This window comes from Cimex lectularius, unplaced genomic scaffold (genome assembly GCF_000648675.2).
Source record: "Cimex lectularius strain Harlan isolate CLEC.00 unplaced genomic scaffold, Clec_2.1 scaffold141, whole genome shotgun sequence".
NCBI classification, from domain to species: domain Eukaryota; kingdom Metazoa; phylum Arthropoda; class Insecta; order Hemiptera; family Cimicidae; genus Cimex; species Cimex lectularius.
The window spans coordinates 1,090,670-1,109,132 of record NW_019392838.1 but is presented as its reverse complement, the minus strand read 5'-3'; the positions used below and the strand labels follow the sequence as shown (position 1 = coordinate 1,109,132).

The window sequence follows — 18,463 nt, the reverse complement described above, 5'->3', positions numbered from 1 at the left end:
AAATGTTTTCAAAATTATAAATTTTATTTATTTTTACATTAATGTGTTGTAAGCAACATTTAAAAAAAATTGTTTTTAGCAGGTCCAAATGTAAAAATTTTTTATTAGATATTAAATTTTTTAACGTTTTTGTATCTAATGCAAAAATTCAGAAAAGTAGAACATTTTTACAGTTCAAATAAATAATTAAAAAAGGTTTAAAATGTGCAATGCCAGTGAGACATTACTAGAGAAACTTGAGATACATAATTATTCAAAATTTCAAACTATTAGATGTACCAGTATAATAAAAGTATGGCTAATTAATAAAATACACTAGTAGTATGACAAGATTTCATGCACAAATATTTTTAAAAAAGTGAGAAACAATGGTTCATTTATTAGATATGACCAACATCTTTGGCTTCCAATTTTTATTTTTCAATATTTAATGTCACCGTTTAAATTGCAAGTATGAGGTAGACTTATAATGAGTTGTATTTGAAATAATTGTATATTTATTTAATTTTATATGGAAGAATGACAATGTTTCGTTTTAAAGTATTTGGTTCGCAAAACTCCTTCAATTAAAAATTAAATCCTTCAATATCTTGAATATATACATAAAACTCATGGTAATCTTGAATCATTTCCATCCAAAAAAAATTTTAGACATTCATGTATGTCCATTTTTCCAAATTAAGACTGTTAGCCCATAGAAAAAAGAAAAAAAATCTGTACCAAGACAATTACAAAATGATGGAATAAATATTAAAATCATACTATAAATATAACCAGGGTGAGAAAAATGGTATGCCATTATTAATTAAGTATTTATATTATTATATGGATTGTGTAATGATATAAATAATTAGAAAGTAGATAATGTAAATAAAAATATGGGAAAATAAAACTAGCAAATATATTTAATTATAAAATTCGATGCATTATTATTTTTTATTGTTTTACTTATAGATTTATTTAAGCAGTTAGTCACGACTCCTTTTTGTGTAAACTACAAGTGTATTTGAAAAATCCAGGTCAACACACAATAAACTGCCAAAACTAAACTGTTTTGAAAAGACCCTAACTCCCAAAAACACCTCTATTTCTAGAAATTGGATCATTTATCCTTTTATTATCATTTTTTTACAACATAAGGCATTTGCATGATACCCCGGAGTATTTGAATTCTCAGGAAGCACAAGCGACAAATATGTGTTCAAATTGGTTAACATTGTAATTGGTCTTGACATCAACTTTAACTGCTTGCTTCTTTAGTCCTTTACCTTTCAGCTCCTAATTAGTTCGCAAGAGACACAGCTCATTCAAACAAGTTATGATATTCCTGAGAACTTTGATTATGAAGTTTGATCCAGATTGATCAGAAACATGTCGATGAGGTCATAACTGGACTGGAAATATCTCCAATTAAGGGATGTTGACTGGCTGATCTATTCAACCCTTCCGTTTGCTGATTATTTGCACATCTATAAAAAAGGAGACCAAGAACTGTTGGACAACTATTTAATTGTAAGTACCAACATAGCATTCTGAAAAATAAATCAACAAACACCGCACTTTTTGACCTGACAAATTATGTGTACTCTGCTTTGGATGAGGTAGTTCATTTAGTTGGGACAATCCTGGATTTATAACTTTTGTACAGGTTTGTCATGATATTCTTATTAGAAAGTTGGAGGTTTGAGGTGTAAGAGACCAAGTACTCAAATTGTTTCTAAATGTTAACTTCAACAGATGGATTAAGAAAACAGTTGGGTAGTTCATGAACGAAATATTGGATAAATAAAGATGTAGTTCATGAACCAACTATTCTCTAGTAATAGAGATGTCTAGTTCATGAAGAAACTATTGGCTATTACATAATAGAGATGTGTGCTTCATGAATGATCTATTTGTTAATAAATAGAGATGTGTAGTTCATGGAAGATCTATGAGTGCATAATAGGGATATGTAGTAAATAAACAAACTATTACTACGTAATTGAGAAGTGTAGTTCGTGAATGAACTATTAGTTCATAAAGGTGTGCAGTTCGCGGACGATATATGTAGTTCATGAACTATGTTATGTATAGTTCATGGACAAACTACTGGTTAATACATAGTAGACATGTGTTGCTCAAGAATGAACCAATGGATGATAATAATAGATGTGTAGTTCGTGGATGAACTGTTTGTTAATACATAATACAGATGTGAAGTTCATGGACGAATTGTTAGTTCCTACATAATTGAGCATAATTGAACAGTGTAGTTCATAACGAACTATTGGTTAATAATAGGAATGTGTACTTCATGAACGAATTATTGGTTAATAAGTAGAGATGTTTAGATGTTGAATGAACTATTAGTTGTTAATAGGAATATGTAGTTAACGAACGAACTATTAGTTAATACACAATTGAGATGTTTAGTTCATCAATGAATGTTGTTAGTTCATGAATGAATGTTGGTTAATAACAGCGATGTGTAGTTCATGAGTGATCAATTTGTCAATAAATGTGTAGTTGATGAACGAACTATACTATTAGTTAATTATGAGGACGTGCAGTTCATTAATGAACTGTTGGTTAATATTGGGGATATGTAGTTCGTGATCGAAATATTCAGTAATTATACAGATGTGCAGTTCATGAACGAAATATTCGGTAATTATACATTATACAATTATAACTATTCATTAATTGAAAGAGTCAAGCGGACCACGAAAACTAGTGAATTTAATAGGTAATTAAATAATGACATGTGAAGTTCATGGGTGATAATACAGTTAATACATAATTGAGAAGTGTCGTTCATGAACGAATTATTGGTTGATAATAGGAATTTGTAGTTAACGGACGAACTATTAGTTAATACGCAATTAAGAAGTGTAGTTCATGAACGAACTATTAGTTAATAATATCGTATACGAACGTACAACTCTCCGACGAACTGTTGGTTAATAGTAGATGTGTACTGCATGAACGATATATTTGTTAATAAATAGAGATGTACTTCATGAATGAACTATTCGGTAATTATAGAGTGGAGCAGTTTATGACGAACTATTAGTTAATAAGTAATAGCGATTTGTAGATCATGAACGAACTGTTGCTTAATACATTGTAGAGATGCCTGTTAGTGAACGAACAATTGGTTAAAATTAGAGATGTGCAGTTCAAGGATGAGCAATTAACATAATAGAGATATGTAGTTAACGGGTGAACTATTGGTTAATACATATTACATATTAGAGATATGAAGTTTATGAAGAAACTACTGATTAATAATATAGTTGTATGGTTCATGAACGAAATAGTTCAAATAAACTGTTTCCTAAATGGGACTGAATTGATCGATTTTTTTTTTGTGAAGTATATTTCTTTAACAGTTTCTTCTTTTCAATCATGTATCAATATAGCTTTAAAAAAAGTATCTATATTAAATAGATACAATTAAATATTTTTAAATTCAATTATAATATTTGAAATAATATAAAACCAGCTATTTTTCTCTTGTTTTGATGTTTTGTGAACTGAATACCCCAAAACATGTGCGTTTGAACCAAATGCGTACTTCTGGGATTTATTAAAAAGGAAATAATTCAACAATAACGTTGACCTGAGCGACCATAAAGGGGGACAAAACAATATAAAATGGATTAGAATCGTTTTCCCTTTGGTCTGGAAAAAACATCCCGGGATTTCTAAAATTGGAACAATCGTCACAGCAAAGTAAAATATATAGTTTTTTACAGTAAAATACGTACAATTTAATTTAGTTTTAAATTTGTTATATTTACATGAAAATAAAAATTACAAGAGTTTATACTTACAAATACAAATAATAGTGCCTATGTATCGAAGTCTATGCATAAGCCATATTTATGCATAGTCTATGCATTATTTTTTGTGTTTATAACAACAGTCGCAAATTGTTAATCTTGTTATATTAATCTATCTACAGTGGGTCAAAATTTTTCCTACATGAACTGCACATCTCTGTTATTAACCAATAGTTTATTCATCAACTACACATGTATAGTCCTTGACATGTATTATACAAGGTGTAATGTTTCTTGAGGTGTGATTTCCATCCATGACTTTTTTAATTTCATACATGGTTCCTTGGATGTGTTGTTTTTGGATTTTTCTCTCCATCATGGCCCGACAATTTTCAATTGTGTTTATGACTTGTGACTGAAGCCTAAAGGTTTGTGTACGATGTCGCGTAACGAGTAAGTGTTTGGATCCCAACTTTTGCGCACTTTTTTCAAATTATGGCGGAGTATGTCCACTTAACTTTTAGTAATCAGAATACCTTCGATGGCCACTAATTGGACTATTTGTAGCTCTCTAAGCCCCATACCATCACACTGCCTCCTCCACGCTACAAAAGTGATGTTATTATATTTTGAACATGTAATTCCCAGTTCGATTGCCTCCAAACGAATACGAACTCTTCATCTAGAAATGTTTAACTTACATTTATCTGATGATATTTCAAGAAGTCCAGGGACTTAATAACGTGTTCCCGAGCAAACTTGAGCCTGTTTTTAATATTGGGTTGTCCGGAAAATAATGCAGGATTTTAAGTTTTCATTAAAAAAAATCTATATAAAATATTCTGTTTACGTTTACAGGATTACTCATTTGTATNTGAAGATGATCTCAATAAAGATCGAAACGTTGGAACGATAAAGAAAATGTTTTTCTGAAACCTACATCACACCAGACCGCATCTCACGATTTCTGAATAATACTGTAAATAGAAATTATAGAAAAAAATACCTACAAGTGCATTAATATCGCAATCCCGCAAAGTTGTATGTTTGGACTTATCCAGTTTTGTCCCGAGGGAGTAGAAATTGCAAGAATTACTCTTTTCTCTTTGTATATACGTATGAGTGAAAATTTGTAAAAACCACTTAGAATTGCTCAGCTTACAAAAAACAGACACAAAAAACGATCAACAACATAATTATGATTTAAGAGACAGTGGGAAAATCGGATATCAATTTCATAGATAACAAAATCCATTTTAAATGGCGATGCTACTGGTGTTAAATTTATTAATATGATAAGATGATTTAACGTGTCTGCAGCATGAAACTTTGTTTTCCACAAATAAAAATAAAAATAAAATAAATAAATAAATCAAATCGAAAGCTTTGAAAAACCAATATATATGTAGAATCAATTTCTAAATGCTAACTTCAACAGATTGGTTAATAATTGAGATGTGTAGTTGATGAACGATCTATTAGTTAACAAATAGGGATGTGTAGTTTATGAACGATATGTTGGATAATAAATCCAGATGAGTAGTTCCCGAACGAACTATTGGTTGGTAATATAGTGTATATGTGTAGTTCAGCGATCTATTGGTTGATAATAGAGATGTGTGGTTCTATCTTGATAAGAAGAAAGTTTAACTCCCAGCGACCGGCTCTAACTTTCCAAATGCAAGCAAAATATAAACAAAACACTCATAGACAAAAACCGGACACTCGTATTTTATTGTTTATTTCAAACTATATTTATTTTTATCTTATATTAATTCCAACATACTTATTTTAATATAAACGAAATTAAGCGAGATCATCAATTCATGAGTTTTAATAAAAAATATTTAATTACGATGGCTTGAAAGAAAATTCAACGAAACACCGGAAAATCATTTAGTGACAGATTAAAATTTAACTAACAATTTATTAAATATATCTATTAATCTAAATCTATCTAAATATCTATTAATAATTATGCATTTTATTATCATAGAGTTTATAAATATTAATAATTATCTAATATCATTATTAGGTATACTTTATTGTTTAATTAAAAGGTAAAAAGTCGAACAAGTAATGGAAACGTTGAAATTAAATTGTAAAAAATCGAATAACAAATGAAAAAGCTGAAATTGGAATGTAAAAAGTCCAATATTAAATTGAAAAGATGAAATTAAAATGGAAAAAGTTAAAAAACGAATGGAAATATTTCAATTAAAATGGAAAAAGTTGAAAAACGAATTGAAATATTTAATGATTATTTGGAGATTGGTCTGGACCGCATTTCACGATCTCCAAATAATTATTAACTAACGCTCACTAAACGCCACACAGGAATATTTAAATTATTAAATTGGATGATAAAGGCAAAAGGTGAAATTAGAATGGGGAAAATATTGATAAATGAATGGAAAAGGTGAAATTAAAATTGAAAAGTTGAATAATAAATAAGTGGAAAATTTGTAATCAAAATGGAAAAAGTTGAATATTAATTATCATTTAATGTTCGTAAGATGCGGTCCGGTGTGATTGTGACAACGTTTCGACCATTCTTGAGATCATCTTCAGAGCCTGGGATTTATAAACATTGTTTAAATTATATAAATATGTGTAAGATATTAATATGAATTTATACAATGATATACACTTTATGAACTTTTAGGTTTAATCAATGTATTTGTACTCACTGAAAGTGTGTGTTTTCTGTGTAGAAGTGTCACTGTTGTGTGTCGTGTTGATTATGTTAGATTATATAGAGGCCTGGCCTCTTACGACCCGTGCACCACGACTTTTATTGGTCTATTATGCATTGTTGAAAGTGTTAGTGAGATTTTAATGTTTTTTGCTTTTCATGTTTGATTTTGAAGGTGTGAGGAAGGAAGCTGAATATTATATGAAAAAGATGAAATTAAAATGGAAAAAGTTGAGCAAATGAATGGAAAAGCTAAAATTAAAATAGAAAAACTTTAAATGTATTTGGAATAGGTTTAAATATATTTTCAAAAGATTGAAATAAAAGTGAAAAGGTATGTACGGAAATAACCGAAATTACGAAGTCTGAGTAAAATTTAATGAAAAGTACCTATACATGCTTTCAGATTCGCATTACCACGCCATAGAATAAGTTAGCTTTTATTTTAAGTATTTATTTAAGTTTATTTGGTCATTTTCTGTTTAAATCATCGAATTATTCAAAGAATGAAACTTTTTTCTCCTGTCCCGTTTTTTAAAAGTTTCAAAGTTTGGCGTGAGAGCGATTGCAGCGCTCCGGGCGGAACTCGCCTCGCCTCCCGGCCCGCCCAGCCCAACGAGCTCATAAAGTAAAATAATTTAATGAAAATTCGAAAAACGCGGAAAAGCGTCGAGGAGAAAGGCGTTGAAAAACGTTTTCCACTGATTTTCGTCAATTTTTACTATTCGCCGGTCGTCCCGGTTGAAGGTAACAACGGATTATCAATCAAGAAGGTTTTGACTCAAATGGAAAGTTTCTCGTGTGGCAGTGGCTCCGTGAGCTCCGACAGTGTACGAGGTCGAACCAGGAGGACACTTACTCATTTCAACACAAACTTGCCCATTGTGTACACTACCGTTTACACCGGATAATACGACATCTTATATTACTGAATCTGTGTTAAACCCGTGCTTTTACCTGTGCTTCGCGACCAGCCCGGCCTGGAAGCTTTTTCCTTTCTTTACCCTTGGAAAACACATCAAAAAAAGAAGAGTGTGGAAAGAAGGCGCATCTGTTTTGTTATTATTTCTTCCCTTATGGATCCGAAAGGATTTTTCCGGATTTAGCGCACCGTCGGACGCTGATGAAGTGGAAAAACAACGTTTACACGTCGCGACAACAGAAAATCATTCCGTGTGTTTTGTTATTGCTGTAAAAACAATAATTTTTTTTTGGTGATTATGAAATCGACGAAGCATCCGACCTTTTGCGTCGTTCCAGCCGGATTATGAAGATGAAAATAAGAAGGTAAGGGGATTTAAATAACAATCACAGCTTTTGTCCAGTTTTTTCTTTTCTAATTGACTTTTATTCAGAGAAACATGCCGTTAAACGTCTCCCGTCGGCTCCACGCCTCACTCTCACTCCCACCGTAGTATATTGTTCTCTCGCGTCTCTGTTTTGACTCTGACCCTCTGAAATCCCATCGTTCAAACATTCAAGAGTTTATAGGAGATTCTGATTCAATCTCTTTCCTATAAACATAACAAAACTCGAAAGTAAAAGATCGTGGCGTACAAGGTTGGAAAGATTAAAAAAAAAAAAAAATGTGCGCTTCGAATGAAATGTTTAAACTTTCGATTGTCCCGGAAGCTCGTCTGTTTAACGCCGGCTCCGCCTAATTTCGCCTTTTTACCAAGTCGAGAGCGAACGGGAGCGAGGAGCGTTGGAATGAAACAGCTGAGTTTGTTTTTCAGTCATTTCACAGACACGGCCGGGTTTGTTGACCTTTGAGTCATTAAAGGATGGTCACAAATACAAGTAATAAACTATTAATAAATATATTGAATTTCTTATAAAGAAAGTAGAAATGTAAACAAAAATGACCTTCAAGAAAAACCGAAAGTCGTTTATAATTGAGCTGTTTCTTTCTCTCTCCTCTCTCTCTTTCTCTCTCTCTCCTCTCTTTCTCTCTCTCTCCTCTCTTTCTCTCTTTTGCTCTCTCTCTCTTTCGCTCTCTCTCTTTCTCTATCCCGCTCTCTCTATTTCTCTATCCTGCTCTCCCTCTTTCTCTATCTCGCTCTCTCTCTTTGTGCTTTATTTGTTTTGTTTATACCGTAGTCTCTAATTTTCATTCTTACACCAAAACAACATTTTACCGCGACCCTGCCATTTAATATCGTACAAGACGGTTTCATAGTTGCACGATTTTTTTTACAACCCATTTAGGACAGATTTCGGTTTGTTAAACAGTGAAATACATTTTTTTCCCCACTTGACTGGTTAATCTGTGAGTGCCGCTCAACGTCGTCCCTTCTGTGGGTTCCGGTGAGATGGCTTTTTGTGTGTTTATTCCGATTTTCATTTCATCTTTTGCTGTATTTTAGTGCTGTAATGTTTGTACAAGACGCTGTCATAGTTTTCACACTTTTTAGTAGGTCAGATTTCAGTGTTAAACATTTTGTATTAGATGAATAGACGGAATTGTATTTTGCCTATTCCATTGGTTAGCTGTGAGCTGTCGCTCAACCTCGTTTCTGTAAGTTGTGGTTAAATAACATTACCGTTTGTTTTGGTTTTCATTTGATCTCTAAAACATTTTTTTTTAAACATGAATTTGAAACAAATTGAAATAGTTTTTCCGTCGGTTTTTGCACTTTTTTACATGTAGTACATATTTTGTAGAGTTTGGAATGCGTTTCAATTAAAACCTCTGATCTGGATCTTTTGTGGTCAGTAGAACATTTGTTTTCCAGTTGGCCCTGGTCAATCTTGCGTGTCTAATCTCTAAAGACGAATTCAACTTACTCAGTGGATGTCTGCGAGTTGTCGCTCAATATCATGCCTTCTTTATGTTACCGTGAAATACCTTTTCTCCGATTTGCTCTTGCTTTCATATCTAATATTTTAGTTGTGGCATGTTTGACGGATTAAAAAACTTATTTAACTCACAATTATGTTAGTACGGTTGTTCCACTGTATCTTTCATACAATGGGAAATATGGTAATTCGTTATTAATCTGTTCAGATAATTTAAAAGATATGTAAATATTTTTCGTCTGTTTTGGTTGTGTAGAACATATTTTTTCTAACTCGATAGATCTGATTCCCACTTGTGGTCGGTAGAGCATTGTTTTACAGTTGGACCCGGTCATCCTTGTCTGACTTATCTCCCTATGTATATCGGTCAAAGACGGATTCCCCCTTCCCCAGTTGATGTCTTTGTGTTTTCTTTCAACCTTGTCCCTTCTTTAGGTTATTGTCGAATTCGATCATTAGACACACTGGAAACCTGGCTAAAAATTGTTTGATTTTTTTTTTAATTGTTCACATTGCTTTATATAGGAACATATTTTAGGTGTTTTATCAATTAATTTTAAATTATAAAATTAATCAAAATCGAAAATATAGAAGTAACCAGAATGAAACGAAAAAATAAATTCAGATAAATACGTGTATAAAATGTCATGGTAAGGCCTGTTGGAAAATGTATTAAGGATATAAATTATTTATTTTCATGTTTTGATAGTGAAACAATTTTCCTCAGGGTTTCTTTTATTGGAACCATTTTTTTAATCTTTTAGTTATAGATAACGTTTTGCCTATTTGTTTCTAAATTTCATGAAGACTGGGCGTATCGCTAGAATGTGATATAGTGGTAATAAATAGGTCACACAGAGGTCTGTTTGATTGTGATAGTGATCATAAATAGGTCACAGAGGTCCGTTTGAAAGTTTTTTCAGCAGTAAATGGCTGATTATATAAATTAAAGGGTTCACAGGCTGACCGAACCACTGCACTTTACGTAAATCTACACGAAAGTGTAATTTGGGTGATTTATTTGGGTTTTAAATTTAATAAATGGCAAACTGCTAATTGAATTGATTTGGCAAATAGGAGCTACTTGAATGAATATTTTTCCATCGGTCCAATTAGGAATTGTTAAGGGTCAACCCTGGTACCGGATTTTGTTTCAGTTTTTTTCGTCCAAAGTTCATCAATATGTGATAAGAATATTTTTTTTTTCGTATTTTGTGATTTCGTCGAATACCTCGGACCCGGTGGGAAAGTTAAGTACGGGTATTCAAATGGAATGTGGTGATTCATCGGACTGTCTATTTATTCGATTCTTTCTGTAATATGTTAGAATCTCGGCATTTTTAATCTAAAGTGAAAGAACAGTTGGTTTTGGGTACAGTGCTCTTTCAGTAATCCGAACTAATTGCTATAGTAGAGTATTCGGATTACAGAGGGAGTTAAAAAAAAATCAATAAAAAATGTAGAAACAAATTTTAACATATAACTTAATTATTATTGCATTCATAAAACGTTAAACCATTTAGAATACAAATATATTTTCAATTTTTCTTTAAAAATCATTTTAAAAAATTATTTATCGTTTTCTTTGTTGCTTCTTCCTCGTTTTATTTCATTTTTTAGGGGTTGTGATGGATTCAGTGATTAAAAGTAATTCTCGACAGTCTTAGCTGGTCTTGGTCTATCGTATGGCCTTTCCATCTTACTAACCACATACTCTCTCACCCACTCACTCACTCACTCACTCACTCAACCACTGCTAGCTCATCACTCCTCACTCACTCGCCCACCCACTTACTCTCTCACTTTCGCTCTCATTCATTCTCTTACTCACTCACTCACTCTCTCACTCTCCCTCCATCCCTCTCTCACTCTCACTTTACTCACTCACGCACTCACTATCTCTCACTCTTTCTCTCTCACTTTCTCTCTCACTTTCTCTCCCTCCTCCCCCAATAATATTGCATTTGTTTCTTTTAAAATTCTCACTTCTCGTATTTTTTCCAGTTCGGACTACTGTAATGTTCTGAGTACATCTTTGTTTTTGTGCCATTTTGGCGATTACTGTTTGCAAGGTCAGTAAGTTCTCGCCCAAAGAAATTAGCTTTTCTCTCAGCCTCTCTAGTCACAGTTTTCCTTTTTCGTTTTATTTCGTATGAGGGAGAAATAATCGCGTTATTTATAGAAATAAGTTGGAAACAAAAAAAAATGAATTAATTGATTAGATTATATATAAAAAAAAATCCTTAACGTCGGCAATGGAGTGGGAATATTTATCTGACTGTTCTATAATTATTCTATGCCCATGTTACCGAACTATATGTCGTCTTAATTCAGCTGTGCAGTTTTTACTTTAATTCGTTCTAAATCTAGCATAAAAATTAATAAAAAATTGTTATTAATCTGTGTGTACTTTCACGTGAACAAACGCCAAGGTTTTGGATATTTGTCTGCGGTTGGATCGTTCTGGTCCGCCAGTTCGAGCTTTGCGTTTCGGTCAGACGAATCTCTGAAATTTTCACCGGCTGAACACTGTCAGACAGTGTTTGTCATATGCCTCAAATTCAAATGAGAGATGACAGTTTAAAGACGCTGATGAGGCCGAAAGGCGACGGACCGAAAAATTCACCGTGAGCCAACCAGGATAATCAGGGGACGGATTGCTTTTTTTTATTTTATTTTATTTTTTTTTAACGATACTTTTAAGAAATGAGGTGTTATCATTCCATATTTTTACGTTTTATTATTTAAATTTCCCCAACAGACCATTAAAATAGTTGCATATGTTACATTATTTTGACGTTCCAGGTAACGAGAAAATTTCGTGTTATTTTTCATTTGTTATTGTTTTTATACTAATCAACATTTCTATTCACATAGGAGGATTAGTTGTTACCATGAAATAATAATATCAGGAATATAATGCTTCAGTTCATAAAGAAAAAACGTCTTGAAAAGTTCACTGTAAATTAACTTTTTTTTTTATCGTGGCTTCAAAACCTATAATCCCTGAGTGCTTATTGTTTGAAGGTAGGTATTAAGGCGGCCGAGGCAGCTCGTTAAGTTGCACTGCGTTCGGTGAACAAGCGAGCGCACTGTCTTTCAAAAAGTTTGCTTCTGGGAATGAGTGAATTAAAGACGAACCATAGTCTGGTAGACCTTCTGTCTTGATTGAGGACGAATTGTGGGAAGCTATTTCGATTCTATTCAAACGTCAGGTAGTTGCCAGAGAGTTCAGCGTAACGTTCTAGCTTAAACGACTTGAGAAGACGTGAAAGCAGAGCAAATGGGTTCATCAATTGACCTACGATATCAAGCCTCTGCGTCTAAACTAAACACTAGTCTTTCATTGCTTTCACGGCACAAAGTAGACATTTTTTTACCAGATTGTCACATGCGACGAAAAAACGGGGCACCAGGAGTTCGTACCATTGGCCACATCAAATAACTCTGCCCCATTGTCGCGAAAACCAAATATTCAAAAATAAAAGGTGATGATTTGTGTTTTGTGGAGTATGGCAGACATGGTCCGACCATCACCGCAGTTACCTACTCAAACCAATTATGAGTATCTCATGCCCTGTCCCAGAAACAACCTGCTCTAGCGAACAGAAAAGTTTTTTCATCAGGACAACGCGAGGCCTCAAGGAGGTGATAATGAAGCTTGGTTGGGAAGTCCTAGCACATCCTCCGAACTCAACAGACCTGTCCCCATCTGACTTTCACCTTTTCTTATCAATGAACAATTCGATAATCGCCAACAACTGGAAAATGTGCTGAATTTATTTTTTAAACCTGGGACTCGAACTTTTATAAGAAGGGCATATCTGGGATTGTAGTAGCACATTGGGAGAAGGTTAAGATGCCGATGGATTCTACTCCCCCGAATAAAAGAGCTATAAACAAATTTCAATTGTGGCAATCTTTTAAAACAGCACGAACGCTTCTGTTTGCCCGGTCCTTGTAAATGAAACAATAATATTAATTGAGCAAGGCACATCTAGTAGTAATAAAATACATTAATTAAATAAATGTAAACAAATACTTTGGTCTCTGGCCTGCGGTGGTTGGGGCTGGGTTTGAGAAGCGAAGGTCATACTTAACCATGTTGCGCGTAGGTCATACAACACCAGATAACACACCTAATGGTGGTGAGACCACGTAGGTGTCCGTTGTGAGGAGACCTTATCACGGTAGAGTACTGCAAAGAATTATGTTTGCAAAGAGGACAATACATCCTGAAAGACATGCGCGACCTTGAGGCATGGAAAGAGGCACTGATCAGGGCCATAAATATTTTTCATTGTATATAGACCTTTGTACCTTCATGTATGTGATTGTGTTATTTATTGGAACGAATGTATTTATTTACACGAAATGGGGCTTGTTCTCCAATTACCCCGAGGAATATCGAGTACTCTGAGGCAGTGTGAACGAATGTGTGCCTGGAGCGGCTTATCTCCCATTTACCTCAAGATTTTAAGTTGAAAGATAGGCGCTGTTTGCACGCAAAACCCGCGATGGATAATGGGAATAAGAAGTCAAACTATGAAACTATGCTACAACCCGAGGATTATCGTTACTCTTGGTTATTTCTCACTAACCAGACTAACATGTTTTTATCTTGTCTCTGTGTTTCTGTGTGTTTATTGTTATTTTATCCACATTTAACGAACCCCTGAGGTATAGAGAGGCTACGAAGAGGATAAATAAAAGAAAGAGTTGATTTTAAAAATTCCGTTACTTGATAGGTGATATGGTTCTGCATCATGACTGTCCAGATCGCGCCCAAACTTGCATAGCGTTTATTCACTTTAGTTATAAAGTTATTCTTTAATGAGAGTTGCGTGGTTATGTTCTCTCCAAGGTAGACGTATTCGTTAACCACCTTTTTCCTCCCATCGACCACTTTTCACTTCTGGCCCGTCTTCCTCCATTCCCGAATACCACGATTTTGGATTTGCTTAAATTCACCTTTAACTCCCACATTTCCATACATTCATTAATCCGGTTTATGGAGAGAATTGGAGTGTTACGCTAAAACGACAATGTCGTCCGCACAAGCAAGCCGTTGATTCCCTTTTTCCCAACTTGTACCCCATCTAAATTTAATTATATTCATAGTTGATTTAAATTAAATTTGTCGTTTTTGGTGTTTAAAGAGTTTACATTTTCATTCGTCCAGTTTAAATAGTTTTGAAAGCTGGAACAATGTCAAAATTCTTACAAGTCTATATTTAAGTTCCGTTATAGACAGGTTGTAACCAAATTTTATTAGTCCTTAAAAACTAGGGTTAAAATTAATATTTATAATCTAAGAGACAATGGCCTGTCTATTTTGGTTTAGCAAATTTGGCATTGATTCAGTTTTAATGCATGCCCCGAGCCTTCTCAAGCAAGTTTTTTCTCCTTTGAAATCTGCCTGGGGCTATAATCCTCGATTCATCCATTCTAGATATCCCTCTCAATGGGATTTTGTCGTAGCTGTTTGGATTTATAAAAGCTGAAATCTGCACTCGTATATCGGTCTTATCCGTCCAGCCACCGTGGTTGGGCTTCGGGCGCGATCAACAACTAGGTCAATTCATCATCCAGCAGATGCCGTTTCTAGATCCAAACCAGTCACACTCTCACTCATTTTTAAATACATTCTCTCTTATGGACTTACTATTTACTCAATTAGTGTTGTGGCGTACTCGATATTCTTCCACCACCCTCTCACATTACACTTTCAAACCAATAAATACATTCGTTCTCAATACTCGCTAGGGATACTAAACTATCGTTTCTATTTACAATAAAACAACCCTGTTTTCTTCAAAAATCGGAACAGGGGACCCAGATACTCGCTGCCGAGCTTAAGCACGTTTCTCATATCGGGTGGTAATCCTGTACGCTCTCTATGTAGTGTAGAGCCAAGGAGTTGCACCCTTCAATTAGGTGGGACACATCGAGCAGCCTTTCTCTGCACATATGCGTGCTTTGGCTCAAAAGTAAATGTGTCAACCTCGCATGGCATATCCTTCATCGGGTAAGGATGACACTTCTACGATTCAGAAACTCCGAGGGATGCCCGGGGCTGACCCGGCACACTGTCGCTTCCACCTTCTTTTAATCATGTTTTTTATTGCATTTGTAACATCAGAGTTTGTCGTAGCTGTATTGTTAATGATAACGAATGAGCGAATTACTTCATCCTTCATTTGCTTGCTCTTCGAATGATACTGTCATCAATAGCGTTTCGTAAAAACATTTCTGGATCAATAGCTTGTGAATACTGTATTAAAATTTAGTTAAGTTTAGCAGTAGAAATAGTTGTTGTTGTATGTTAAGGTAATGTAATGTTTGTTATTGGTATTTTAATTAATTATATTTTGTCTGTTTTAGTGTGAATGAAGGGAAGAAGATGTGATCTCGCAATGCCCGTTTCCTGTAGTATAATGTTGGGATGGGTATTCGCCCTTTTCTTGGCATGCTCGGCGGAAAGTAATATTGTGAAAGTGTTCAAAGATCCGAGTGGACTTCCAGATACGAAGTTTAATAATTTAGTCGTAGATAAAAATACCGGCCGTGTGTTCATCGGTGCGGTCAACCGTCTTTATCAGTTGTCGCCGGATTTAGATTTAGTCGTGGCGGAGACGACGGGTCCGAAAGAAGATTCGCCCGACTGTTCCGTCGTTGATTGCCCATCGACGATCGTCAAAAAGTTAATGGACAATGTCAACAAGGCGCTTGTCATCGATTATACGACGACGAGGCTCATCGTCTGTGGCAGCCTATTCCAGGGTATATGCTCCGTTCGAAATTTGAACAATATTTCCGACGTGACGCAGGTGGTGAAAGAAGCGGTCGTCGCAAACAATGCGACGGCGTCCACCGTGGCTTTCATCGCTCCGGGACCTCCGAATCCTCCCGTCACTCAGGTCATGTACGTCGGCGTCACCTACACGAACAACTCGCCGTACCGGAGCGAAGTGCCGACCGTCTCCTCCAGGAGTCTGGACAAGGACAAAATGTTCATGATCGCCCAGTCGGCCGTGACGACGGGGACGAGGATGTTCGTCAATTCCCTGGCCCGGGAGCGATACCCTATTAATTACGTCTACGGTTTCGCCTCCGAAGGTTTCAGCTATTTCTTGACGACGCAGATGAAGCACAGCAATCCGTCTCCGTACATATCGAAACTGGTGAGAGTCTGTCACGACGACGACGACTATTACTCCTACACAGAAATACCGATCGAATGTATAGACAGCGAAGGCAAGAAATACAATTTAGTCCAAGCCGGTTACGTCGGTAAACCTGGATCGGATCTCGCGTCCAGCCTCGGGAACACGGCCCAGGACGACGTCCTGTTCGCGGTATTTTCGGAAAGTGAACAACTGGAAGGAGAAGGTTCTAGTAGACCTAGCCACTTCAGTGCCCTTTGTGTCTATTCACTAAAGGCAATCAGGAGGAAATTCATGCAGAACATCAAAACTTGCTTCAGCGGACTCGGAAGCAGAGGTTTGGATTTCATCTCGCCGAGTCATCCCTGCATTCCAACGGTAACATTTTTCTTTTCAAGTCTACACTACATAATGCATGCATTTTCATTAAACGCTTATTAGCATTTCTTAGTTTTATTCTTTTAGCATGTTTTTGAATAGTTTATAATTTTATCATATTGCTAGTTGTGAATAGGGACATTTTTATCCTCTGGGCAGTTTTTTTTACGCTCATTTATATTTATTGGGCAATAAAAATTCAACAATATTTTAATTCATAATTGTTATAAATATTTATGCTGTGGGAGGGAGATTGTTAGTACATAAGAGTATGGGTGCGTATGGGGAGGGGGGTTCATTCATACCTGAAGTGAAACTGTGTATGGGGGGAGGGTCAGCCCCTGATGTTTATTGATCATCCTCTTACTCCCTTTCCACCGGCTAACTTAAGCTTCTTCCCAATTTGCTATTCCTTCTATTTTTCTTTTTACGTTTTTTTTCTTTGCATAGCTTCGTTACATTTCTTTTTTTTTGGCTAATTGGCTAGTGGAGAGTTAATAGTTTTGACCACTGGTTTGCCTATTCAAAAGTCATTGAACCCTTCAATAACACAAAGCAGATACGAGTGAGTGGTTCGTTTAAATGAAATGTAATATGCAAATTATACATTAATTATTTTCCTACACTGTAATTTTTAAAAAAATATAAATTCACTTAATACGGTAAATGATTTTGTAATATTGCTTCAATTCAATCACCGAAGAAACCACTTCCTTTATTAATTTTTTGGAGTTATTAAAGGACAAGAGTAATTATTTTTCGCTTTTTGTGAATTTTTTCTCATAAAAACGAAGGTCCAGCATGGGAATTAATTATTTTTTAACTAATTTCTCGTCTTTGATCAAATTATTTTCTTGTACGATCAAAACGATCATTTTGTCTTGTTTTCCAATTCTAATGTCAGCTTTTCCTTTAAGTCCATTAGTAGAAAAATACTAGTTTCTCATGATTTTTATAAAAATTAAAAGTATTTCACTGAGATTTTTATCGGCCGACCTTTTCGGATTGGATTTTATAAAAATTAGAGGTAAAAGTATAATAAATATTGTTTTAATAAAAAAAATAGTACCAATAATTAATTGTATGAAAACACATTCTTTTTCTTTTATATAACGGTTAATTTCTTAAACACACTGAAATATCATAAAGATATANGTTAGTTTTGAAAATTTAATTTATTATAATTTTTAATTATAATTCTATTTTTCATATCGTGTTATATATATATCATATTAAAAGAAAAATACTTTTTTTGACCTTTTTAATTTTAATTAATTTTCATACGGTTTTTAAAAGAAAATTCCTTTATTTTTACACTTTTTTGTTTTGCTTCATCCAGAGGATATTTTGTCAGTTTTGAAAATTTAATTTAATATAATTTTTAATTTTAATTCTTAACTATTTTTCATATCGTGTTCTAAGGGCCCATTTATTTAATATTTACAGTTGTAAAAGCCCAATTATTTCACATTAAAAAAAGAACTAAAATTAAAAGAAGAGTCCTTGGTTTTTCCATTTAATTTAATATAATTTGTAATGTTAATTCACTGATTTTATGGTCTTCTAAGAGCCAGTTATTTTATATTTACGTTTTTGTACATTCAAGAAGAATACCTTTTCTATATTTACTTCAGTATAATTTTAATTTATTTATTTTT

General features: G+C 34.2%; 1 protein-coding gene across 1 annotated transcript in view; it reads left to right on the top strand.

Annotated features, from left to right (window-relative positions):
* Positions 1–7,258: 7,258 nt before the first annotated feature.
* Positions 7,259–18,463, top strand: part of LOC106671707 (plexin-A1) — a 349,969-nt gene continuing 338,764 nt past the window's right edge. The window contains exons 1-2 of the mRNA XM_014402642.2: positions 7,259–7,749; positions 15,646–16,805. Coding sequence (XP_014258128.1) covers positions 15,651–16,805 — 1,155 coding nt within the window. The 5' untranslated portion in view covers positions 7,259–7,749; positions 15,646–15,650. The remainder of the gene's footprint in view (positions 7,750–15,645; positions 16,806–18,463) is intronic.